General features: G+C 41.3%; 1 protein-coding gene across 1 annotated transcript in view; it reads right to left on the minus strand.

Annotated features, from left to right (window-relative positions):
• The window catches only part of STPG2 (sperm tail PG-rich repeat containing 2), an 874725-nt gene that overhangs the window by 702665 nt on the left and 144486 nt on the right, over positions 1-27574 (minus strand). The window contains exons 6-7 of the mRNA XM_040328101.1: positions 25530-25645; positions 17266-17377 (exon numbers count right to left, since the gene is read on the minus strand). Coding sequence (XP_040184035.1) covers positions 17266-17377; positions 25530-25645 — 228 coding nt within the window. The remainder of the gene's footprint in view (positions 1-17265; positions 17378-25529; positions 25646-27574) is intronic.

Here is a 27574-nt window from a genome sequence, read left to right on the forward strand (position 1 = left end):
ATACCCTTTTGTAACATATATATGAAATGACAGGTATACAATAATCTGAAAGCTGGAAGAGAATACCACCCCACTCAGTGGAAGGAACACAATGCCAGAATGGAAATTAGACGCAGAAGAGAGGCTTACTACAGCCACAATGACTTTCCATATAACCTTCAGTTATACATAACTACAATTAAACTTTTACAGAAAAAATGTAAGTACATGGACTGATGCCTCTGGCCTTCTAAGAAATATTTTAGCATAAAAATATTCACACTTTGAACTTTGCAAGTGTATTTTTTTATTCCGCCAATAAATCCTATGAAAGAATCATAAAGCGTGGACTATTAAAGTGTGAGTTCACCTTTTGCAGTTGAAAAAGTGAAAAAATAGAGACGAGTCATGTGTTGACATGTTTAATTCAGGCATTTTCTTAATTTCTAATATATTGTATCGTTTAACTTTTAAATGGTATATATTTAGGTTCTACGTGTAATGTTCTAAGATTCAGTTATTTTATGTATGGATGTAAAATATATGTAAATAGAAAATCCATAATGAAGAATTCTTCAGTGTTTACAGCTTACTGAAGATAATCATTTTTTGGAATGTTTTTATATGACTATTATCTGATGATCCTGCCAGTTATAGCACTATACAGTGGGCTTACAGTTGCAGGCAGACAACACTAAACCGCTGCCTCAACAATTAAAAGCAACATTTCTAGCCTGCCATAAGCTCTCCTCTACTGGGACTACAGGACACTGTGCCAGCACACAGCATCTCTATATTTTAGCACACATTAGCCTACCCATATGATCTAACCATGTTTCGTGCAGCATCCTCCCAAGCTCATTTAGTTGCAGCCCCAGGAGGATTACCTTGGCCACATCAAGCATGAGAGCTGTGCACCTGCACCCATGATGCGCAGTCACATTTAAAAAAAAAAATGTATTACCTAGAAACGCAACAAACTATTAGTTATGGCAAAAGAGGATCTATTAGTTACTTGCACTGGCTTTAATGTAAAATAATAAACAGCTGGCAGATTCTGGTTCTCTACTGAAGTGACGTGTAGGAATAGTAGTTATCAATAGGTTAGGAAATTGGAAAGCCATTAACATTTGATGACATACAGGCTTTCAGTCTTGACAGATCATACAAGGCTACCGCCAACAATGGGAAAAAAAGGGGTATTAAATTGTACCTGTATTCAGAAACAAGCCATTGTATTGACATTGTTAGTAGGCCTCTAAATTGCCTTCAGCCAATCTAAGGAGCTCCAAGCCATTGTATTGACATTGTTAGTAGGCCTCTAAATTGCCTTCAGTCAATCTAAGGAGCTCCAAGAAGTGCAAGTAAGGCAGGCCATATACGGTGCAAATTTCTTTCCTGCAACAATGGGTTGCACAAAAGAAATACACACATTTCCCCCAACATCACAGGGGGATCCCTCCTGCCAAGTTAATAGTTGCTCCCAGTGGCAGGGGCGTGCAGGGGAAGCCCCCCGCCGGAAGAAGGTAGTGATTATTGATAGCGCCCACTAGCGGTAATCGCAAGGTCAATCGACCAACTTGGTACATTCAGCCTGCCCACACATGGTTCAAATCTCGACTGGTTCCATCTGAACCTGCTAAGATTTGAACCGTCTATGGCCGGCCTAAGTTTAGAATGTCAAATAATGGCATATCCTTCCTTGCACCTCAAAGTGTTATGTCAGTGCTTCAGCTGTAGAAGCACTTCAAATGGTTAATTATCCTCTAGTAGTAGGCCCAAAATGGTGGCTACTACTAACGCACAAAGTCATTGTTATAGTTTGTAACTAAATTCAAATCTCCTTTAAATATAACTGAGAAAATGAAAAACGCAGTACGTATATTACGATGTATATTATGTTTTAAAACTGCAAATTTTGTATCTTATTTCATATTTTCAAACTTGACTGAGCTAATCTACATATTTTACTGATTCTATAAACGAAAGGCTTTCCAGCGCCACAAACCAATGTCAACACAGCACCTCAGATTACCACCCTGTGCGATACATCATTCAGCAATAAGCTTCCCTTCTGTGCAATGTCAGTGGTTTTCTTCTGGATGAAAAAGACTGATAGAGATTTGAAGTAACTGATCTTGAAAAGCGTTCTGTTGCCTAAAGCTACAAATGAGGTTTCTTAATCATTTCAGAGCTGGGAAGTAAAAATAAATCATCTGTGATTTTCAAATCCATTTGAGTCGTTATTTTAAATGTTTTTGGCTCCGGTACTAGAGAAACTGCAGGTCAGGACCAATAACTTCTAAGCAACACTCTATGTGGCAAGCTTAATATACAGCGCTCAAAGTGACCCTTTGATGTATATTGGAAATGTATGCAGAAGGTTCTCGTCACAGTCAATGTGCATCTGCAATATGTGGGTTCAACATTCCCAGTCCATTAGAAGAGTCATAAATATAGTCACTTACTGTAATGGTACCAATAAATCTACATGGAAAAGTGTTACATAAAACAAAGTGTCTCATCGCAAGCATTTGTAGAACTAAAGTCTATTGTTCGATTTTAGAAAGTTGTAGGGTTAATTCACAGGACCGTCCTTCAAGAATATCCATGAGCATATTTTTCAGGTACTATATAGATTTTACTTAGAGATTATTGATAGATAAGGCAAAATGGGTTCAGACAAACCTAGACTGAGATATATATATATATATATATATAGTAAGATTGGGATGATCAGACTCAATCAGTGGGTGTGTTTTCAGTGAGTACGCCAGTCCAGAACTGAATTTTTAAGGGCCTGGTAGACCACTTTTATTTAAAATTACAGAAAAGTTCACAAAAGGTATCAGTGGCCCACACATGTTGTTCCACAATCACTGTATCTTGTATATGCAATACTTTAGCCTCCTGGCTTACATTCTTGCCATATGGCTGCTCCAGGCCTTTAGCCTAGGCCTTAGGTCTGCTCCTCAGACCAAAAGACATGTTCTGGCTGTGCCCATGCAGCCTCTGACTCCTCTCAGAGGGATGGGAGTCCATATGACTCCAATGCACAGACTTCCTGTCTGTTGGGTGGGCCCCAAGCCATAGTCAGGTCACAACTAAATAGCCTAACACACAGCTGTGCCTTTCTCTCCCAAATCTGGCGTAAACCAGCAATCTTTACGGTAGCACAGGGCCCCACCGCCACAATAAATATATATATATATATATATATATATATATATATATATATATATATATACATATATATATAAAACAGCTTATGGTGGATGTCTACATTACAGGAAGGGCGCCACCATCCTTATTTCACATGGCAATCTGTAAAGAATATATACTATACTGGCTCCCAAAAAAAAGGTGACACTGCTAGGCACTGATATATGGCACTTCTGGGCACTGATACGTGGCACCCCTGGTGGCACTGGCAGGTATTGTGGATGGGCAAAGATTGGCAGCTGCCTAGGCACTGGTTGGCATATCCCTGTTGGTCTAGGGTGGCATACCTGGTGGTCCAGTGTAGGTGGCCATCCCTGGTGGTCCTGGCGGCATCCTGGTGGTCAGCACAGACCCCCCTGTCAGGAGAGCAGCCGATCAGCTCTCCTCTACTCGCGGCTGTCAGATCGCCCCACTGTTATCCTGCTGAACATCATATGATGCCCAGTAAGGATAACTGAACCACCGCCCGGCCGTCATTTTGCTATAGGCCAGGTGGGAAGTGGTTAAACAAAAAATATGTCAAAGAAGGAGGACAGTTATAATCCTATATCAGGTAAGAAAGGGACAACATTACTCTCCCAGACATTTATAGAATGTTGTTAAAAGAAGAGGGGATGCCACACCATGGTAAACATGGCCCTGTCCCATCTTTGAGTCACGCTGCTAGCATCAATTTCAAAATGACCTTATTTCTGTCTTAAAATGGTACATTTTTTAAGTTTAAATACTTGATACGTTTTCTATTTTCTATAAAAGTGGTTTTATGAGATTTGTAAATTATTGCATTCTGTTTTTATGTCGATTTTACACAGCATCGCAACTTTTTGGGAATTGGAGTAGTATAAACACTATACAAGTTTTGGTTCCATGTTAACATTAGTACTAAAATGTCACAGCTTTATTTGCTTTCTCACATGATTGCGTCACTCTTTATCAACCTCTTATGATGATAGGCTTTAAACAAAAGGCAACTCCTTGTATATTGTAATTAGTATTTGTCAGTTTCCTTTTAAAAATAGATTTTAGTCTTTCTCTGAAAAAAAAAATACTACTTTGTCTTTAGAACAGGAATAAAAAATGAAGTCTGCCTTATTACAACAAAACTAGAAATCTGCTACCACCTAGTGGTATGTTAAGAAAGTTCACAACAAAATGCTTCCAAAATGAAAAACACCCGAGGGCCTTAGATTTTATCAATTATATTGCACAGTTACATATATAAACTAATTTCATAATGCGAGGCAAATAGCAATCATCACATCATATCCATAACACATAGCATTTTCTATTATAGTCAGATGAGTGAAAGAGGTTGTCAAATGAGTTGGTCTGGTTTGCTGCCATTTACACTTTGATTTATCACTTATTGAATAAAGATGACTGCTCTTTTAAATCATAAAGGGTAATAAATAAGAGACACTGCTGATCTCCTTAAAGCGGATGTGCCATGGGAAAAAAATATTAAAAGCCAGCAGCTACAAATACTGCAGCTGCTGACTTTTAATATTAGGACACTTACCTGTCCTGGAGTCCAGCGCCGATCGCAGCAGAGCACGAGCGATCGCTCGTCTCTCTGCTGCTCCCCCCGCCATCCACGCTGAGGGAACCAGGAAGTGAAGCGCTGCGGCTTCACTGCCCGGTTCCCTACGGCGCATACGAGAGTCGCGCCGCGCCCGCCGATTGGCTCCCGCTGTGTGCTGGGAGCCGAGTGTTCCCAGCACACAACGGGGGGGCGACGGGATGTGACGGAATGCCCGTCTTTTGCCCGTGAATGCCGGGCCGGAAGTGGGTGCAAATACCTGTCTTTAGACAGGTATCTGCACCCCCCTCCCCCCTGAAAGGTGTCAAATGTGACACCGGAGGGGGGGAGGGTTCCGATCAGCGGGACTCCACTTTAGGGTGGAGAACCGCTTTAAAGAAGAATTCCGAGATAAACCTAACAGCTCTTAAAACTGTCAAAGAAATATTTGTATATTTAACTATTGATCTCCCATGTGTCAGCCAGAATCGGATGCAGGGAAAAGGAGAGAGAAAGTTCTCCAATGATGGCTGGAAATGCCTGGGAGTGGTGACATCAGCCATGGTCTTCAATGGCTTATATGTTGCCGGCGTTTCCTCCTATCCCCTGCAGTGCTGCTGGCTAACACAGGGGGCCAGATTCAGATAGGTAACCTATCTGATTTACGTTACGCCGCCGCAAGTTTTTGAGGCAAGTGTTTTATTCAGAAAGCACTTGCCTCTAAAGTTGCGGCGGCGGTGTATCGTAAATCCCCCGGCGGAATTCAAATTCCGCGGCTAGGGGGCGTGTATAATTTAAATCAGGCGCGTCCCAGCGCCGATCGAACAGCGCATGCGCCGTCCGCAAATTTTCCCAGCGTGCATCACTCCAAATGACGTCGCAAGGACGTCATTGGTTTCGACGTTAACGTAAATTACGTCCGGCCGTATTCGCGAACGACTTACGCAAACAACGTAAACAATTCAAAACTTGGCACGGGAACGACGGCCATACTTAACATAGGATACGCCGCACTTACCCCTCCTATAGCAGGGGTAACTTTCTGCTGGAAAAAGCCGAACGCAAACGACGTAAAAAAAAAGCGCCGGGCGGTCGTTCGTTTCTGAATCGGCGTAAATGCTCATTAGCATATTCAACGCGTAAAAGATACGGAAGCGCCACCTAGCGGCCGGCCTGGAATTGCAGCCTAAGATCCGACGGTGTAAGTCACTTACACCTGTCGGATCTTAGGCATATCTATGCGTAACTGATTCTATGAATCAGGCGCATAGATACGACGGCCGGACTCAGAGATACTACGGCGTATCAGGAGATACGCCGTCGTATCTTCTTTCTGAATCCGGCCCAGGGAAACTAAGTGTCCTGAAAATAGGTAAGTATATGCATCTTCCTTTCACAGATTAATAGGTATAGGTGTTAGGAGGGGGGAGGTAACAGTTTAAAAGTAGAAGTACAGCCAAAGCTCTTTAGGCTGTACTTCTCCTGTGGTTCACAGGAGTGAAGTTCTTTCTGCACTCCTGTGACCTGTTTTGAGCAGACAGCGGGCTGAAGCCCACTAACGGCTGATGTCACAAGCTGGTCCAGGCTTTGGAAGGATCGAGACCGTATGGTCAGGATTTGCCCACATGCCTGGACTGACATCCGACTCAGCCACCGAGAGCTTGAGCCCCCTCCAGTAAGCGCGGGGGGTGGTGGGAGACAGAGCAGAGAGTTGCTGACTGACAGTCACCAGCTCTATGCTCAGGGAGCTGTGATAACTGAGCGACCAGCGGTGTTTGATCAGGACATCTCCCGTCGGGGTCCCACAAGCGGCGATCGGCTTTCCGTAGCAGCCGACACCTCTCTCCCCACTGTCATCCACACACACTCCTCGGCTCCTCCTAATTTTCTAGTGTACACAGCCAGAAGGAGCCACAGAGGACTTCAGTGCAAGAGCCGCGCTGCTGGTCTGAAGTCTGTGTATAGTTTACAGTGGAGAGGGACACAGTAACCGGGAAGGGGGGGGGGGGCAGATAACAGATGCACACATGGGGGTTTATTTAATAAAGGAAAATTCACTTTGCACTACAAGTGCACTTGGAAGTGCAGTCGCTGTAGATCTGAGGGGAACATGCAAGAAAACAAAAAAACATCATTTTTGCTTGTACATGATTGGATGATAAAATCAGCAGAGCTTCCCCTCATTTCAGATCTTCCTCTGAAATGAACCCCATGGAGTGATGGGAGGGGGTAAGGAGATATGTGCTGGGTGCTTTAGGAGGGGAGAGAATATGTGCTAGTGGGGGGGGTCTGATCCCCCCCACCACTAGCACATGTCCTCTCCCCTCCCAAAGCACTCAGAACATATCCCCTTACCCCCTCTTTCCTCCCAAATTAAAATATGCTGCATTCCTCTCTGTCCTCCTGCGGCGTCCCTCTCTGTCCTTCTCCTGCGGCGTCCCTCTCTGTCCTTCTCCTGCAGCATCCCCTCTCTGTCCTCCTGCGGCGTCCCTCTCTGTCCTTCTCCTGCAGCGTCCCCTCTCTGTCCTCCTGCGGCGTCCCTCTCTGTCCTTCTCCTGCAGCGTCCCTCTCTGTCCTTCTCCTGCAGCGTCCCTCTCTGTCCTTCTCCTGCGGCGTCCCTCTCTGTCCTTCTGCGGCGTCCCTCTCTGTCCTTCTCCTGCGGCGTCCCCTCTCTGTCCTTTTCCTGCGGTGTCCCTCTCTGTCCTTCTCCTGCGGCGTCCCTCTCTGTCCTTCTCCTGCAGCGTCCCCTCTCTGTCCTTTTCCTGCGGTGTCCCTCTCTGTCCTTCTCCTGCAGCGTCCCCTCTCTGTCCTCCTGCGGCGTCCCTCTCTGTCCTTCTCCTGCAGCGTCCCTCTCTGTCCTTCTCCTGCAGCGTCCCTCTCTGTCCTTCTCCTGCGGCGTCCCTCTCTGTCCTTCTGCGGCGTCCCTCTCTGTCCTTCTCCTGCGGCGTCCCCTCTCTGTCCTTTTCCTGCGGTGTCCCTCTCTGTCCTTCTCCTGCGGCGTCCCTCTCTGTCCTTCTCCTGCGGCGTCCCCTCTCTGTCCTTTTCCTGCGGTGTCCCTCTCTGTCCTTCTCCTGCAGCGTCCCCTCTCTGTCCTCCTGCGGCGTCCCTCTCTGTCCTTCTGCGGCGTCCCTCTCTGTCCTTCTCCTGCAGCGTCCCTCTCTGTCCTTCTCCTGCAGCGTCCCTCTCTGTCCTTCTCCTGCGGCGTCCCTCTCTGTCCTTCTGCGGCGTCCCTCTCTGTCCTTCTCCTGCGGCGTCCCCTCTCTGTCCTTTTCCTGCGGTGTCCCTCTCTGTCCTTCTCCTGCGGCGTCCCTCTCTGTCCTTCTCCTGCAGCGTCCCCTCTCTGTCCTTTTCCTGCGGTGTCCCTCTCTGTCCTTCTCCTGCAGCGTCCCCTCTCTGTCCTCCTGCGGCGTCCCTCTCTGTCCTTCTCCTGCAGCGTCCCCTCTCTGTCCTCCTGCAGCGTCCCTCTCTGTCCTTCTCCTGCAGCGTCCCCTCTCTGTCCTTCTCCTGCGGCGTCCCTCTCTGTCCTTCTCCTGCGGCGTCCCTCTCTGTCCTTCTCCTGCAGCGTCCCCTCTCTGTCCTTTTCCTGCGGTGTCCCCCTCTGTCCTTCGACTGCAACCTCCCTCTCTGTCCTCTTCCCACGGCGTCCCTCTGTCCTCCTCCCATGAAGATGACAGGTCGGATGTTAAAACAGAAGGGGTGTGGCCTTGACAGGAAGGGGTGGGTCATATTTAAATTAGGGTGTGCGCAAGTTTAGTCAGACCTAGAGCAGCACAAACCCTAAATACACCACTGCCTGGAGTACTACCGTAATGCCTGCATGGGGAAAATTGGACTCCTCAAGTTTCATTATTGACAATTTGTTTAATTTTCGGTTTTGGTTGGACTGTACAGGGTAATTGTGAAACAAATCTGTCCATTATGACATTCATTCTACTTCATTACTGAATAATTAACAAAATTCAGTGTTTTTGCTGAACCTTATTAAAATCCCTGGCTTCATGCAATTGAATTCGCAATTACATTGTAACATTGTCTGGACACTGAAAGACTACGTATGATTGTGAATTATATTCAAGTACTCTTTTGTTGGTGATAATTTTGCTTTAAAATCAGTTCTCTGCCAAAGTCTCTGGATATAAATTGGCCCTGTAGCTACAGTAAGCTGCAGGATGTAAGCTTAGCCAAACCTTTTTTCTTTTTTTATAAAAACAAAATATTAAAAATGAAAAAACTATCCAGAATGTAGAATGTATTACAGAAATATAGAACAGTACATTATGAGGTACCATTACAGAATAGAGTGTATGGGACACAATTATAGCTGTCTTTCCTTTTAACAACGTCTTATGATATTGCACCAGATTATTTGGACAGGACCTTCTGTCTACTGCTTTATGCAACCTAAGGCTAGCCAGACACACATAGATAAAGGAATCCCCTCTGCCTGCTAATGTATTCTGACAGCCACAGTGCTTGCAGCTGTCTGAATACCCAAATAGTGACAGCATCTGATGGGATGTTAAAATTATATTAAAGTCAGTTTTTTTTTTAATTAAAAATAACAAACATGTTATACTTACCTGCTCTGCTGCAATGGTTTTGCACAGAGCGGAACAGATCCTCCTCTTCTCAGGTCCCTCACCAGCACGCCTGACCCCTCCCTCCTGCCAGGTGTCCCCACAGGATGCAGCTTGCTATGAGGGCAATCCGAGCTGAACCGATGTCCCTTCAGACATGGAGCGGTGGCTCCACCACACCCCCTCTCGCTCTCTCATCATTAAATTACTGACTTTGATTGAAAGCAAAGGGAGCCAATGGTGCCCGGTGCTGTGTCTCAGCCAATCAGGAGGGAGAGTCCTAGACAGCCGAGGCTCTTGTGAAACATCACTTTGATAGAGTAGTGAGGCAAGTATTAGGGGGGCTGAGGGAGGCTGCTGCACACAGAAGTTTTTTTTACCTTTATGCATTGAATGCATTAAAGTGGAGGTTCACCCAAAATATCAATTTTTAACATTAGATTGAGGCTAATTTTAGTAAGCAGAATCGCTGTTTTTTTTTTAAATGAATGTAGTACTTACCGTTTTAGAGATCAATGTTCTCCCGCCGCTTCCGGGTATGGGCTGCGGGACTGGGCGTTCCTATTTGATTGACAGCCTTCCGACGGTCGCATACATCGCGTCACAAGTTCCCGAAAGTAGCCGAACGTCGGTGCGCAGGCACCGTATAGAGCCACACCGACGTTCGGCTTCTTTTGGCAACTGGTGACGCGATGTATGCGACCGTCGGAAGGCTGTCAATCAAAGAGGAACGCCCAGTCCCGAACATCATACCCGGAAGCGGCGAGAGAACTTCGAGCTCTAAAACGGTAAGTACTGCATTCATTTTAAAAAGAACACCCGATTCTGCTTACTAAAATTAGCCTTAATCTAATGTTAAAAAAATAATTTCGGGTGAACTCCCAATTTAAGATAAAAAAATAAAATAATGCCTTTACAATCCTTTTAAGTCCTGAGTGTCAGTGACTTCCAGCTCTAGATCTTCAGGCTGTCAATGACCCTGGGTCTTTGATCCTTCTAAAAACTGCAAAAGAGAGTGCAAATACAGGGCTTCTGTATTGGGTTTACATTGGGAGTCTAATGACATCATAGCAATTCCTGCGATTACAGAGTATTAGACAGAGCTGCTGAGCCTCTCCTAGCTGCAGTAGATCACGGCTATAGTGATCTACTGCTGGCTGACCATAGCCAGCAATAGATTAATATTTTAAGTGAATCTGCATCTGATCTTTACTGTCCAGATCTAAAAACCCCTATGAGTAAAAAGTAATAAAATAGAAAATAAATAAATATACAGAGAGTATGTATGTATGTACAGTATATATATATATATAATATATAGAGAGAGAGAGAGAGAGAGAGAGAGAGAGAGAGAAAGAGAGAGAGAAAATGTATATATCTAGATATATATATACACACACACACACATACACACAGTTGTGCTCATAAGTTTACATACCCTGGCCGAATTTATGATTTCTTGGCTATTTTTCAAAGAATATGAATAATACAAAAAAATTCCTTTCTTTTATGGTTAGTGTTTAGCTAAAGCCATTTATTATCAGTGAACTGTGCTTAGTTCCTGTAAATTCTTGGGCTGTCTTGCATGAACTGCACGTTTGAGATCTCCCCAGAGCAGGTCAATGATATTGAGGTCAGAAGACTGAGATAGCCACTCCAGAACCTTCACTTTATTCTGCTATAGCCAATGACAGGTCAACTTGGCCTTGTGTTTTGGATCATTGTCATGTTGGAATGTCCAAGTACGTCCCATGCGCAGCTTCCTGGCTGATGAATGCAAATGTTCCTCCAGTATCTTTTGATAACATACTACATTCATCTTGCCAACAATTCTGACCAAATTTCCTCTGCCTTTGTAGATCACACATCCCCAAAACATCAGCGATCCACCCCCATATCTTTCATCATAGGCCTTGTTGTCTCCTCTCCAAATGCAGCGTTTATGGTTGTGGCAAAAAACTCAATGTTGGTCTTATCACTCCTAATGACTTTGTGCCAGAAGGTCTGAGGCTTGTCTCTGTGCTGTTTGGTGTATTGTAAGTGGGATACTTTGTGGCATTTTCATAGTAATTGCTTTCTTCTGGCGACTCAACCACGCAGCCCATCGTTCTTTAAGTGCCTCCTTATTGTGCATCTTGAAACATCCACACCACATGTTTTCAGAGAGTCCTGTATTTCACCTGAAGTTATTTGTGGGTTTTTCTTTGCATCCTGAACAATTTTCCTGGCAGTTGTGGCTGAAATTTTAGTTGGTCTACCTGACAGTGGTTTGGTTTCAACAGAACCGCTCATTTTCCACTTGATTAGAGTTTGAACACTGCCGATTGGCATTCTCAATTCCTTGGGTATCTTTTTATATCCATTTCCTGTTTTATACAGTTTAATTACATTTTCCCGCAGATCCTTTGACAATGTTTTTGCTTTCCCCATGACACACAATCCAGGTACGTCAGTGCAGCAATGGATGAAAGGGTCTGTCAGGAGTCCAGAAACTCATTGACCTTTTATACACACACACACTAATTACAAACAAATAGATCACAGGTGAGGGTGGTTACTAGTGTTGAGCAGAATATGCCATATTCGATTTCGCGATATATCTCGAATATATATTCGAATATTCGAGATATATTCGCTAAATTCGAATATTCGTGATATTTTATCGAAATTAAATGATTGCGATTTTTCGCTATTGCGAATGTGAAAATAATTGCGATTTTTTGATAACTGCGGTAGGAGCACTCTGATTGGCTCAGAATATTCGTGATATTTTATCGAAATATCGCAACATGCGAATGCGATATTTATTGCGCAATTTCGAGAAATGCTGGAGGAGCGCTCTGATTGGCTCAGAATATTCGTGATATTTTATCGAAATATCGCAACATGCGAATGCGATATTTACTGCGCAATTTCGACAAATGCTGTAGGAGCACTCTGATTGGCTCAGAATATTCGTGATATTTTACAATACAAAATAATTGCGAATATTCGGCAAATGCGGAAGGAGCACTCTGATTGGCTCAGAATATTCTTGATATTTTACAATACAAAATAATTGCGAATATTCGGCAAATGCGGAAGGAGCACTCTGATTGGCTCAGAATATTCGTGATATTTTACAATAAAAAATAAAAAGTGTTTTGCATTGGTGGTGATTCTTTACTCTATCCATCTGTCACAGCCGTTTGTCAATCAAACACCTTGAAGATTGAACACGTTCATGCTGCATGCTTTGGACTTTTTTTCACTTCACATATCAAAGACATTTTTATGAAAGATTATTTTTCTATTATTGGGACTATATTTCTTTATATATTTGTTTCACTGTGTATTTCACAAGTTATTTGCGCTTGCTTATTTTATAATTTGCCCACATGTCTTGTCACTAGACATATTTTTTATTCTTGTAGAGCGACTCCATTTTCTGTCTTGTATTAATTTATGTTGTATAACATTTTTGAGTTGCTGCTGTATGTTAAGGTATGCGCAATTTTTTCCTTCTTACAAAAAAAAATAATATCAAACATACAAATATTAATAACAGAAACATACACAAAGCCCCCCCTTTTGCATCAGAGACAATCAGAGTTCTCCTACCACAGTTATCGAAAATTCGCAATCATTTTCGCATTCGCAATAGCGAAAAATCGCAATTTTTTTTTTTTCAATTTGGCAACATAAAAGGATCGCCTCAGCTTAGCTACTCGGCCCAGGGTCTCTAATCATACAAGCAATGCTTTTAGACGTCGATAGGATGTGATCTGTTTTAAAAATCAAATTGAAAAAATGCGAATATTCGGAATTGCGAATATTCACCGCGAAATTCGAAATATATCGCGAATACTCGAATATGCCATATTCGAGCCGAATATTCGCAATACGAATATTCGTGAGCAACACTAGTGGTTACCTTAATAGCCATTCAAACCCCTTTGGGCTCTTTCACACGTCCGTTCAGTTTTTCAGATCAGTTGATCCGTTTTTCCATCAGTTTTTCGTCAGTTTTTCATCAGTTTTTGCATCAGTTTTTCCATCCGTTTTTTCATCCGTTTTTTTTTTTTTTTTTGGGGGGCTTTTTACATAGAAAAACGGATGTTAGCGGAACGGATGATAAACGGATCGTCCGTTTTTCGTCCGTTCCGTTTTTTAGACGGAAGAAAAATAGGGTTTTCTTCCGTCCAAAAAAACGGAACTGAACGCAGACGGATGCTAACGGACGTTAGCGGATGCTCATCCGCTAACGGACGCTAGTCCATAGGGAAGCATTGCGGTCCGTTAACGGACGTCCAAAAAACGGACGAACGGAACGGACGTGTGAAAGAGCCCTTAGGCCCCATACACACGAGAGGATTTATCCGCAGATACGGTCCAGCGGACCGTATCCGCGGATAAATCCTCGAGAGGATTTCAGAAGATTTCTATGCGATGGCGTGTACACACCATCGCATTGAAATCCGCGCTGAAATCCTCTGGCGATGACATGTCGCGCCGTCGCCGCTATTATGACGCGGCGACGGGCGCGACGCTGTCATATAAGGAATTCCACGCATGCGTCAAATCATTACGACGCGTGCGGGGAATCCCTTTGGACGGATGGATCCGGTAAGTCTGTACAGACGAGCGGATCCATCCGTTGGAATGGATTCCAGCAGATGGATTTGTTGTGCATGTCAGCAAATATCCGATCTGCTGGAATCCATCCCAGAGGAGATTTCTCCGCGGAAACAGATCCGCTGGCGTGTACACACCATAGGATCTATCCGCAGAAACCCATTTGCTGGGATTTATCTGCGGATGGATTCTATCGTGTGTACGGGGCCTTAGTGTCAACTTGTGTGCATGTTATCAGGGTATGTAAACTTTTGATTAGGGTCATGTGGGTAGTTTCTGTTGCCATTATGTTTTAAAATGAGTAAACACAGTTAATTGATAATAAATGGCTTAAGCCAAACACTAACCATGAGTGAAAGAAATGTTTTTGTGTTATCATTCATATTCTCTGAAAAATGGCCAAGAAATCATAAATTCTGCCAGGGTATGTAAACTTATGAGCACAACTGTGTGTATATATATATATATATATATATATATATATATATATATATATATATATATATATATATATATATATATACAGTAGATAGATAGATAGATAGATAGATAGATAGATAGATAGATAGATAGATAGATAGATAGATAGATAGATAGATAGATAGATTGATTCAGTATCTCACAAAAGTGAGTACACTCCCCACATGTTTGTAAATATTTTATTATATCTTTTCATGTGACAACACTGAAGAAATGACACTTTGCTACAATGTAAAGTAGTGAGTGTACAGCTTGTATAACAGTGTAAATGTGCTGTGCCCTCAAAAGAACTCAACACACAGCCATTAATAACAAAATGAATACAATCAGCGCAAAGAGAGAATTGGTAGAACATGCAGCTGAACACTAAAGCCGTGAACACACGATCGGTTTGTCCGATGAAAACGGACTGTTTTCATCGGACAAACCGATTTTGTATGGGCCCCACCTGACTCTTTTCCATTGGTGAAAAAAATAGAACATGTTTTAAATTTTTCCTATGGATAAAAAACTGATAGAAAAATCTGATCGTCTGTGTGGAACTCCATCGGAGAAAAATCCATGCATGCTCAGAATCAAGTCGACGCATGCTCGGAAGCATTGAACTTCATTTTTCTCAGAACGTCGTAGTGTTTTACGTCGCCGCGTTTTGGCACGGTGGGATTTTTGACTGATGTTGTGTAGGCAAGACTGATGAAAGTCAGCTTCATCGGATATGCAACGAAAAAATCCTTTAGATTAGATTCGTTTAGATATCCAATGGTGTGTACAGGGCTTTTAAGATTTTTCACATAATCCAACAGTGGATAATATACAAAAGGAGTTCAGCGCAATATTAGGGCTCATTAAAACATTGCATATGTGATAAAAAGTCCATATAAATCCAAATGATAAACGAAAGCAGAAGGTGGACTAACAGTCCCAGCAAGCAAAGAGCCCCAGTGAGAAATTTCAATGCAAGGGTGACTTTCCCTCCACCTCCAGCACACTTGCTTCGCTCACCTCTAGGAGTACACATGTCCCATATGGGTATAAATCTCCAAAATAGGTTTAATAAAAACAGCGCAAATAGGAGCAGACACCTTAAGCATGGAGGTCCAGGATGACAGCGGGTGACGTCAGAGCATGGCTCCTACCCACATACGCGTTACGTTCACATGAACTTCCTCAGTGGGGCGGAGCCAATTTGCGTCACCCGTTTATTTAAATACGCAGCATGATCATCACAAAAACGTGACACAAACAGAGGCATGAAGCCACTCCCTCTAACAGGAAGGACAACACCAAACCTGACCTGCAGTGATTCCACAGACAAGAAGTAGCAATCTTACATTGCCAACTGGACTAAACACAGTAAACACTGACATCTTGTGGCCAAAAAGAGGCATGACATATATCAAACAATAGAAGAAATACAATATTGAACAAAAACACCCGCTGTCACCCTGCATATCCATTAACAAACAATTAATTCAAGACCTCTGCAAATATACAATGTAAAGAATAAATATGTATAACCTAATAAGTATAATAATTACAATTTAAAAAGCGGGGGGCTGCCGCGAATTGAGAAGCGGGGGGTCCCGCTGCTAATCGAGAAAATTGAGAAGCGGGGGGCCCTTTACAAAAAAGGGGGGTAGCCGGATCTTTGGGCCCTTTAATAAAAAGAAAGAAAAAAAATATATAAAAAAAATATTTCTTTTTTTTTTTTTATAAAAAAAAAAAGGGGGGTTGCCATCCGGGGGTCTGGGGACCTCTGGGCCCTTTAATAAAAAAAATACATATATAAAAAAAAAGAAATATAAAAAGGGGGGGTTGCCATCCAGGGCCCTGTATATATATAAAAATAAAAATAAAAAAATAAACATTTATAAAAAATAAAATAAAAAAATGGGGTTGCCACATGGCCCTGGGGACCTCTGGGCCCTTTAATAAAAAAAAATATATATATATATATATATATATATATATATATATATATATATATATATATATATATTTTTTATTAAAGGGCCCAGAGGTCCCCAAGGCCATGTGGCAATCCCATTTTTTTATTTTATTTTTTATAAATGTTTATTTTTTATAAATGTTTATTTTTTTATTTATTTCTTTATACATACATACATATATATATATATAAATATATTAAATTAAAAAAAATATTATTTTATTTTAATTTCTTTATAAAAAAAGGGGTGGTTGCCATCCGGGGACCTCTGGGCCCTTTAATAAAAAATTAAAAATAAAAATAAACATTTATAAAAACGAAAATAAAAAAAGGGGGTTGCCACATGGGGCCCTGGGGACCTCTGGGCCCTTTAATAATATATATATATATATATATATATATATATATATATATATATATATATATATATATATATATATAATAAAAAAAATTATAAAAAAAATATATAAAAAAAAGGGGGGTTGTCATCCGGGGCCCTGGGGATCTCCGGGCCCCTTACAGGTGTACTGCCTGTACCCCCCTGATGGCGGCCCTGCTGAAGTGGTTAATGACTGCAGACATTTGTTAGATTACTAGCTTATATATTTATAGCTTATTATTATATGCCTTTATCTAGCAGAATACATTTTATAGCAGATGCTGGTCTAGTTCATTTGTACAAACTCAGTGTTCTTCTGCATATTCTACAAATCAATGAAAATCACTGAGATAATTAAGAATGAATGTATTTCAAGTAAACTACAGATTGATCTTTTTTTTTTTTTAAAACATTTCAACTTGCGCTGTGCATTGCTTGTTGCAGTTATTTAAGTTTATTTCTAATCATATGAGCCTGGAATTCACAAGTTCCACTCTTGTAGTTAATGATTGTATTTCAGCACCATGAACAGCCAAATTGACTTTACCTTCTTCTCTTCCTGTAATACGATTACTTCGTGATAGCGTGGAATGAATGGCTCATATTTTTTCTTGTCTTCCTTCTTGGAGTTGACATTCTCATAATGCAGTGCACTTTTCCTTTAGAAAGTTCAAAGAAAGATTTATGAGTCTGCAGTTCAGATTGCACAGACATCTAAACAAGTAGAGAGAGAAAGCCTTTCCCCCTTATGTTTACAGGCTCTAATGGGGGCCAGATCACTCAGTAATGGAGACTTACGCACTTACGCTGTAGGATGCAGTCACTGGGGTCTACTGTAAATGAAGTTGCTGATACATGCGAATTGTAATGCTGCCGCTATTTACAGGAACACAATTCTCAAATTATATGAAAATCGAAGCGTAACAAGTAGGCCAACTTCATCCCAAATCTTTTTGTGCGTTCTGGATGCAGGTTACATTTAGCTTGGTTCACATTTGTGTAGCTGCAAGCTGCGTGTCAGCCAGCTTATTCATTTCAATGGGCTGCCCTACCTGCGAGAAACACAGGAGAAAGAAGTCCTCACCATTTTTTTTTTTTTTTAAAAACCAACACCAGGAAATCATGGGGTTGTGGCATGGAGAAAACAACACATAAATGAGAGTTGGAGGGCTGCACACCCCAAAAGACTGAAATGATTCCCCAAGTGTTTTTTTTAGCAGGAAGGATAGTCGTCAAAATGTAAATAATTTTAAAGTACAAAATACAAATTTTTTGAGAAATTAAAAAAATTATCTCTGGTTGGAATGTAGAACAACAAGTAATATCCATCAATGACATAAAATGCACATTTACAAAATATGTCAGTAAGTGGTAATTGTACATTACATGTGATAACCCCAATGCATTTCGACCCCTACATTCATGGTCTTCATCAGGAGGATTTTGAGAAAAACAAAAAGACCTATGGGCAAGTCATGGACTTTTAGGGCACTGTACTCTGATCGAGATATAGTGAAAAGAGAAATAGAATTTTTCAATAAAATAAATTTATTACATAGATTAGTTATACAATTATAAAAACTCAGTTTTTATAGAAGTGTATAGAGGCAAACTTTACGACATCATAACAGTCCCTCAAGACCCAGAGGTAGGTATATACAATATTAATAGTATTGAAAACCATTAGAACCTCCACCCGCTTAGTAAATGTAATATATCCTGGAGGGGGACGAGGAACCGTGAACTTGATGTCTGTGAGATGTTATATATACAGATGTGGCTTTGACATGTTTCGCGCCATGTTAGAGCGCTTTTTCAAAAAGCCTTTAATAAAGTTTGCTAAAATAACAAAAAAGAGTGCATAAGTAACATACAAAAATACAGTCATTATTTATATTTATAGCAAAAAGAATATAGCGTGTATTTTGGTGGGCACAAACAGAAAATGCGAGACCTGAGGCCGACCAAAAAAGGAGGTCCAGAGAGACACCAAAGTGAAGGGCAAAGTGATGATTTTCTGTACTTACTATTCATAACTCTCTTAAAGTGGAGGTTCACCCAAAAAATAAATTTTTAACATTACAATCAGCCCAGTTGTCCTAATGACAATCGGCTGTTTTTTTTGTTTTTTTTCCCGTACATACCGACTTTCACCGCCGCTTCCGGGTATGGTGGAGGTTCATACCTCCGGAAGTGTTTTCTAATGGTTTTCAATACTATTATTATTGTATATACCTACCTCTGGGTCTTGAGGGACTGTTATGATGTCGTAAAGTTTGCCTCTATACAGTTCTATAAGAACTGAGTTTTTATAATTGTATACCTAATCTATGTAATACATTTATTTTATTGAAAAATTCTATTTCTCTTTTGACTATATCTCAATCAGAGTACAGTGCCCTAAAAGTCCATGACTTGCCCATAGGTCTTTTTGTTTTTCTGAAATTATTTAGGACGTGGCACACTGAATATTTATATGTATCCGCATGAGCACTAAATGTGATGATACATTTGAATCCCCCCTTTCTGAATCAGGAGGATTTTGTTACTTTAAGGAACATGTCAAAAAGTTTTTTACTACTTGTTGACCAGTATAAACATTATTAAGATAAGCATTATAGCGCTGGCAATATACATCTTTATTCAAATTGCAAACATATTTACCCTTTAATTGATTGAGATGGTGTGCGACACCCAACCAGAGTTTCCTAAAAACCGAAGATATTCAGTGATACAGGGGACCTTGTGAGAGCCATGGGGTTGTGGCACCATGAGGTTTGGGTGTGCACACATTTGCTGATGTATGGGGGTGTCATTAGGAACAAGCGTGCTTCCGTCAAGCAGTAATGTGAACCAAGCCTTACCGGCTGTTTTGCAAATTTTATAGGATCTTCACATTTTTACGGGCTCTTAAAGTAAGACTAAGGGATTTTTTTTTTAGTTTTAGATGAAGTGAAGAGGAATTAGAACACATGTCAGTTTTTTTATTGCTGTCTGTGCTCCCTGTTAGGGAGATTCACCCTCTCTATTTGTCCTGTTTACTGTTATCATCAAACGGGAAAATGAAATTCCTGAAATTTGGATTGTAACCCGAGCAAAAATAAAGAGGAAATATTCCAATGGGGGGCACTAGTTCCGGTGACCCTGGTGAAAACTTTGGAGGTGTTTCCTCTCACTTCCTGGCTATGGGACAGGCAGTGAAGAGAAATCTCCCCAGTAGAAGGTTAAAAAAATAAAAAAAATAATAGGGGGTTAGTCCCTCTCTTACATTATCAAACATGAAAAAAAGTGCCTTTAGTTCAATTTTAATTTCCAGTGAATTTCGTATTATTAGTCCCCTAAACACAGATTACAGACCAGTTTTTGTGGAAGAGTTTTGTCTTCTGTTTCTGTAAGTTTTCTACAGATGCCCATAGTTTCTTCAAGGAAGGTTTCTTTTGTTTCTGACCAAACCTTTATAAGTATGTGTGTGCTGGCATGACTGTGATGCCCCATACACACGAGAGGTTTTTCCGTCGGGAAAGAAAAGGGATTGTTTTTCCCGACAGAATCCCGCTCAAGCCTGCCTTGCATACACATGGTAACACAAAAGTGCAGTGAACTTTTGACTGCCAAAAACACTGTGACATAAAAGACAAAGACGAGACGAGACGAGAAAATTACGTTCTATGCTTCTGAGCATGCGTCGATTTGTTTCCGAGCATGCGTCGGAATTTGTACACACGATAAGAAATTCCGATCGATTTTTAGAACCCGCTCTCTATCTTTTTCCAGCAGTTTTTCCGTTGGAAAAAGTCTGATGGAGCATACCCACAGCTGTGATTCCCGACCAAATGCTCTCATCTGACTTTTTCCAATGGGAAAACCGATCCTGTGTACGGGGCATTAGAGTCACTGGAAAGTAAAGTAGCATTACTAAGGCAGAGATTGATGTGATGTGATTGATGTGACAAGGTACCTTGTGAAGCTCTGCATACTATGTTAAAAAGTTAAACTGCATAGAAGAAACCTGCTGCTTCATTTTTGCAATATATACTATATATTATGCTCTTCTTTAACACTGAGTAAAGTCAGATTATTATTTGGGCTCTTAAAGGGGGGTTCCAGGCATTGTTAATGTTTATTAAAAGTCAGCAGCTACAAAAAGTGCTGCTCCACGTTCCAGCGACGCGCCGGCCGGGGCTCCACTAGTCTCCCCCCCTCTCCAGGCTGGCGTCCTCATTGTTACTGTGGGAACCCAGCCGTGACAGCTTTCGGCTTCACGGCGATCTCCTGGGACCTGTCACGTGTCCCAGGCGATCGCCTACAGGGAGGGGCCGCCGAAAGGCGATATGACGTATCGCCTTAGCAGCCCCTCGGCGGGAGGAAGTGGGCGAGGATGTCCCACTCCTCCTGAAGCCCCCACTCCCCCCCCCAAAAAAAATTACATGCCATGTGGCATGTAAGGGGGCGAGGAGTGGATTAGGCGGAAGTTCCACTTTTGGGTTAAACTCCGCTTTAACTTTTGTGCAGATATACAGTAGGTACCATTGGAAGTACCTAGTTTATTAAAAATACCTGGTGTTATTATTTCCTCTTTTTATAATACAATGCAGTTTAGTTTTCGGGTGCACATTCACTTTTACATGCATGTGTCAGGACTTTTTGTAGGGTCAGTCAACATTCATAACAGCTTGAACAGCTTCTCAATCTGATACAGTTTATGCTTGAGATGATTGTAACTAGAATACTTACAAAACCAATTGAGTACAGTCCGTAATACTTTTTGTAATTTACACTAACATCCAGATTTTCAGGACAAGCTTTTGGCGTGTACCCCCCTATCCTACTGCTTGGACCTTAAAGAAAGTAAACCTTGAAAGCTAGTCCTGAAAATGTTGATGTTTGCGCAAATTTAAAAAATGTACCATGGACAGTACCCAATTATTTTTTTTATATAGTTTAGACCGTTATGCAGCTATGGTAGGTCACTGAAACAGAAATACAGAACAATTCACATTTGCTGGGGGTTTTGTAAAAATCCAAGAATTTTGGAAGGGGATAGATAGGATGGTACAAGAAATTTCTGCAACTGAAATACCCAGAGATCCATGCATGTTTGTTTTTACAGTACAGTAAGTTCAGTAGAACAGGATAAGATAACATTTATTCCCCATTATTTATTGAATGCAGCCAAGTGACTCATTCCAAAGTTCTGGGGCTTGCAAGAGATTCCATCAATTGGAGATTGGCCAAGGAGGGTGGAATGTATCTGTACAATGGAAGAACTATATCACTCAAGTGAGGACTTGATAGAAACATAGGACTTGGGAGGGGTGGTTTGAGTTTAAAAAAAAACTGAAATAAATGTGGAGTTGATGGGTAGATACTGTAGAAAGAATGAGAAGAGAAAGGAAAGATTTTAAAGAGGTATTAGATATCATATTTGTGTGAGGGAGGTAGAATTAGGTTAGAAATAAGTTTAATGATGTTGTATATAAGATAGTATATACATAAAAAAATGCACACACATTTTAATATGTATTATGTTGTGTAGATAGATTCCCTGGTGGTCCAGTGGGCATCCCTGGTGGTCCAGTGGGCATCCTCGGGGGGGGGCTGTGCTGAAAATTGATCAGTACAAACCCCCCCTGCCACAGGAGCAGCCGATCGGCTCTCCTCTACTCGCGTCTGACAGACGCGAGTGAGGAAAAGCCGATTACCGTCTTTTCCTGTTTACATCGTGATCAGCCGTGATTGGACACGGCTGATCACGTGCTAAAGAGTCTCCGTGAGAGACTCTTTACCTTGATTGGTGTTGCGGGGTGTCAGACTGACACCCAACGATCGCCGCGATACGCGCCCCCGAGGCGCGCATCGGCTCAATATCCTGAGGACATCATATGACGTCCACTCAGGATATTACAACCACTTTGCCAAAGTCAATTTGTCATTGGCGGGCGCCAAGTGGTTAAATGATGGCAGGTGTGTACTAACTTCTATTTACCATGAGTTTGAACGTGATTGTCTAATTCTGAACACAGCTGCATCCCCAGTTTTAAGAGGATGTGCACACTTATGCAACCACATTATTTTTTTTTTTTTTACTCCACCTAAAAGATTTCCGATTGTTTTGCAATTAAGTTGTACAGTTTATAGGTCACATTAAAGGTGGAAAAGCTCTGAAATTATTTATCTTTGTCTCTTTTTTTCATCACAGAAACCTGACATTTTAACAGGGGTGTGTAGACTTTTAATATCCATTGTGTGTATATATATACATACACACATATATACATACACACATATATACATACACAGTATCTCACAAAAGTGAGTACACCGCTCACATTTATGTAAATATTTTATTATATCTTTTCTTGTGCTAGAATGTAAAGTAGTGAGTGTACAGCTTGTATAACAGTGTAAATTTGCTGTCCCCTCAAAATAACGTAACACACAGCCATTAATGTCTAAACGACTGCCAACAAAAGTGAGCAGTTTAGACATTAATGGCTGTGTTTTGAGTTATTTTGAGGGGACAGGAAATTTACACTGTTATACAAGCTGTACATTTCTTTAGTGTTGTCACATGGAAAGATATAATAAAATATATTTACAAAAATGTGAGAGGTGTACTCACTTTTGTAAGATACTATATAAGTATATATATATATATATATATATAAGCAGATACCTATCACAAATCTACAGTAAATATTTGTATAGAGGTAGACTAAGGATAATTATGCAAGACATATGGTCTATACTTTGCAGTTGATGCATGACTGAACAATGCATTTAACCTGCAGGTGATATGAAAACCGGTAACCTGCTAATTTTGTATTTTTTTTAACCTTTAAGCACTCCCTTGTAACATGTATTATTTTAAATGTATGTTTCTACACAGAAATTTCCCATATTACAATGGCAAATGATTTTATGTTTCCATTATCAAAATGAGGGCCAAAATAGGAAGAAGATAATATATGAATAATTAATTTCTAATGAACAGAATTACATTTTTAATTGAACCAATATAGAACTATAATGTTGCTGCACTGTGTGTTAACAATGCTCTTGGAAAAAGGCTGCAACTGTGAAATGAGAAAGATATTGTATTCCTAACCATGAAAACATTGATACTGTTAATTCACTCTCTCTTAAAACAAAATGTTACTTATCTGTTAAGTATGCTACTTCTAAAATGTGCACTTTTTTTTTCTTCACAGTTGCTTAACTGTTTATTGGACCAAAACCTACTTACAGCAAGAGTTTAATCCTAAAAGGAATCTATCCATTTTGACAGCCATAGCTTTGGCATTTACACATTTCTGGAGACATTTATTTTGTTATATGTGTCTTTTTGGGGAGATTTCTCTTCACTTCCTGTCTCAGAGGCAACTACAGAAAGTCAGTGTAAGGGCCAGATTCTCAGTGGAGATACGACGGCGTATCTCCAGATACGCCGTTGTATCTCTAAGTCCGGCCGGTCGTATCTATGCGCCTGATTCTTAGAATCATTTACGCATAGATATCTATTAGATCCGACAGGCGTAAGTCTCTTACGCCGTCGGATCGTAACTGCAGATTTACGCTGGCCGCTAGGGGCGTGTATGCTGATTTACGCGTCGAAATATGTAAATCAGCTAGATACGCGAATTCACGAACGTACGCCTGGCCGACACAGTACAGTTACGCCGTTTACGTTAGGCTTTTCCCGGCGTATAGTTACCCCTGCTATATGGTGGCGTAAGTGCGGCGTACCAATGTTTAGTATGGCCGTCGTTCCCGCGTCGAAATTTGAAAAAGTTACGTCGTTTGCGTAAGTCGTCTGTGAATGGGGCTGGACGTCATTTACGTTCACGTCGAAACCAACTTTGGAGCAATGCACACTGGAAAATTCCACGGACGGCGCATGCGCCGTTCGGGAAAAACGTCAATCACGTCAGGTCAAGCCTGATTTACATAACACACGCCCACCTCTTCACAATTTGAATTAGGCGGGCTTACGCCAGCCTATTTACGCTACACCGCCGCAACTTTTTTTTGAGAATACGGCACTTGCCTGTAAAAGTTGCGGAGGCGTAACGTAAATAGGATACGTTACGCTCGCACAAAGTTGCGCCATTCTACGTGAATCTACCCCTAAATGTTTTCATAGCAAAAGTGTCATCTCATGTTCCAGTGACAACCATAACATTTCGATTTTTGTTTAATCATTTTCAGTCACAAGGACAAATGAAGAAGCGAATACAATGGCAACAATAAAAACTGTCTCACTACTGTATATCCAAAATTAAAAGAAATGTTTTGGCTATGGATGCACTTTAAAAATAAGTCATACTTTGTTTGAAACTCGTTAGGTCTTAATCAGTGCAGGATATGAAACTTAAAGGGCTTTTATGACTTACAGAAAAAAAAATCCTGTACACGATTGTGGTTTTGACTACTGCGCTATTTGCAAATTCATACCAGCTTCGTTTTATCTGATTTTCTGGCTATCAAGTGAAAGGACACAATCCCAGGGCATAGTTTGGCTTCAGTTTCTGGCTCTGATCCCTTACTATACTCCTTTTATGAAGGCTATATTATCCATTATGCATTATATGAAAACTGGTTTTGACAGTTCCTATTACAACACTAGCAGTTAAATGCTAGAATATAATTCACAATGCAATAAAATCTGCCACCGCTACAAGCTGGAGCATAAATACCCATCTAAGCGCCTCTTTAGAAAATCAAGCAGCTTTGAATTACTTATTGTAGAAACATAGCAGTAAGTGTCATGTAAGAGTTAATAAAAAACCTGGGAAAAAATGTCATACATACTGATCTATATCGTATTCCCCTGGGCCGGGTCCATCATGCTTTTGAAATTCTGTACGTTTTCCTGAGTACTTTCCAAAGTGCACACCACGGTATTTCAGAGTTGCATATGGTTCATTCTGAAGCAAAAAAACAGAACCAAATGTGTTGTTAAGCTTTAAGTGATGGAAGATATCTGTCCTTGAATGTTGGATGTTTTGGACAGTTTATTGTTAACACAATCCATGCACAATTCTTCATAAATGGGTAATGGACACAACAAATAACATATGAAATAGTTTAGGTCAGAGTTACCTTTATCATAGTAACAATCAAAGAGTCATATTAGATGCAACATGAAAAGCAGAGTTTGAATGTATGCCAGAACTACATGTGCATTGTTCTAGAAACTGTAAACATTTGATTTCTCAAGGGAAAAAGTTTTAGAAATATGAGTTTAAAAGGAACAGCGGTAAAGAGAAAACCAAATTGAAGCTCACCAACATGGGCTTTTAACAGGATAAATGCCACTAAACTACAGAAAAACATCATTAGCGCCTTTGTGATACAGTCTAAGCCTGGGTTCACACTGGAGGCGGGTTTGAAATCGTACAAGTTCAGCTGAACTCACACAATTTCAAACCCACATTTCAGTCCGACTTCAGGAGCGATTTCGTGTGTATTGAAATCACCCCCGAAGTCACCAAAAGTAGTACAGAAACTACTTTTGTGAATCGGTGCAGCGCAGCAATCGGTGGCGCACCAATTGGGACGGTGACGTTACTGGCAATAGGTGGCACACCAATTCGGACTGTGACGTTGCTGGCAATAGGTGGCAATTTGACAGGTCAAATCACATGTCAAAACAGCCCAAGGTAAATGGGGGCTTACTCAGCTGTCAAGCAATTCACCCTCCTTTATTTAAAGCGGAGTTCCGGCCACAATTTCACTTTCTAAATATAAATACCCCTGTAATACACATGCTCAGTGCTGCACAAGCAGTGTAATAGGTTTCAGATCAGGTTTCAGCACCTGTACTGTCCAAGTCACATGATTCTTCGAGACTGGGGAGTGCACAGACTCCTGGAAAGTTACACCCACTACATTCCCAGGAGTCTGTGCGGTGTAGGTTAGGAAGCTTAAGCACCTAGGTCCAGGAAGTGGGAAGATTAACTATTCTGCCTAGCAACAACACTTTGAAGGCATCTAAAAAAAAAATTTTTTTTTTAAAGGACTAATGACATTTTTTTAAAACTACTGATGTAATGTTATATTTATGGGTGGAACTCCACTTTAAGAAGCTGTCCATGGTGATGGATAGGTGGTATTCTTGTAAATTTTCTTAGCCATGTAGAATTAGCTCAGTCAAAATTACTCTCTTACCACGGTGGAGCAGGGCCCCATGTGGCAACCCCCCCCCTTTTTTTTTTTTTTTTTATAAATGTTTATTTTTTTATTTTTGTTTATATTTTTTTATTTTTTATTAAAAGGCCCAGAGGCCCCAGGGCCCTGGATGGCAACCTCCCTTTTTTCATGAATTTTTTATAAATGTTTATTTATTTATTTATTTATTTATTTTTTATTAAAGGGCCCAGAGGTTTATTTTTTATTTTTATTAAAGGGCCCAGAGGTCCCCAGGGCCCCGGATGGCTACCCCCTTTTTTTTTATATAAATATTTTTCTTCTTTTTTTTGTAAAGGCCCTCCCACTTCTCAATTTGTGGCGGCAGCACCCCCCCCCCCCCCTCTGGTTCTCTGCTCCAGGGGGCCCATGCCTTAAGCTGTGTAAGGGCCCCCAAAATTCCTGATGTCGGCCCTGCGCATACCTCCCAACACGCATGGATTCTGCGGGACTTTCCCGCACAGACAGCTTCTTCCCGCAGTCCCGCTAAAGGGTTAATTTTCCCACACTGCAAGAGGAGGCAGCACGGAAACAGGAGGAACCGGAGCGGTGTGTGTGTGTGGAGGACTGTGGCTGCTGAAGGGAAGAAAGCCGACACCTGGGCTAATGACAGTCTGTGGCCCCGGCTGTCGGCACAGGTGAGCACTCCCCTTCCGCTCAACAACTGC

Source organism: Rana temporaria, chromosome 1 (genome assembly GCF_905171775.1).
Source record: "Rana temporaria chromosome 1, aRanTem1.1, whole genome shotgun sequence".
NCBI lineage: Eukaryota > Metazoa > Chordata > Amphibia > Anura > Ranidae > Rana > Rana temporaria.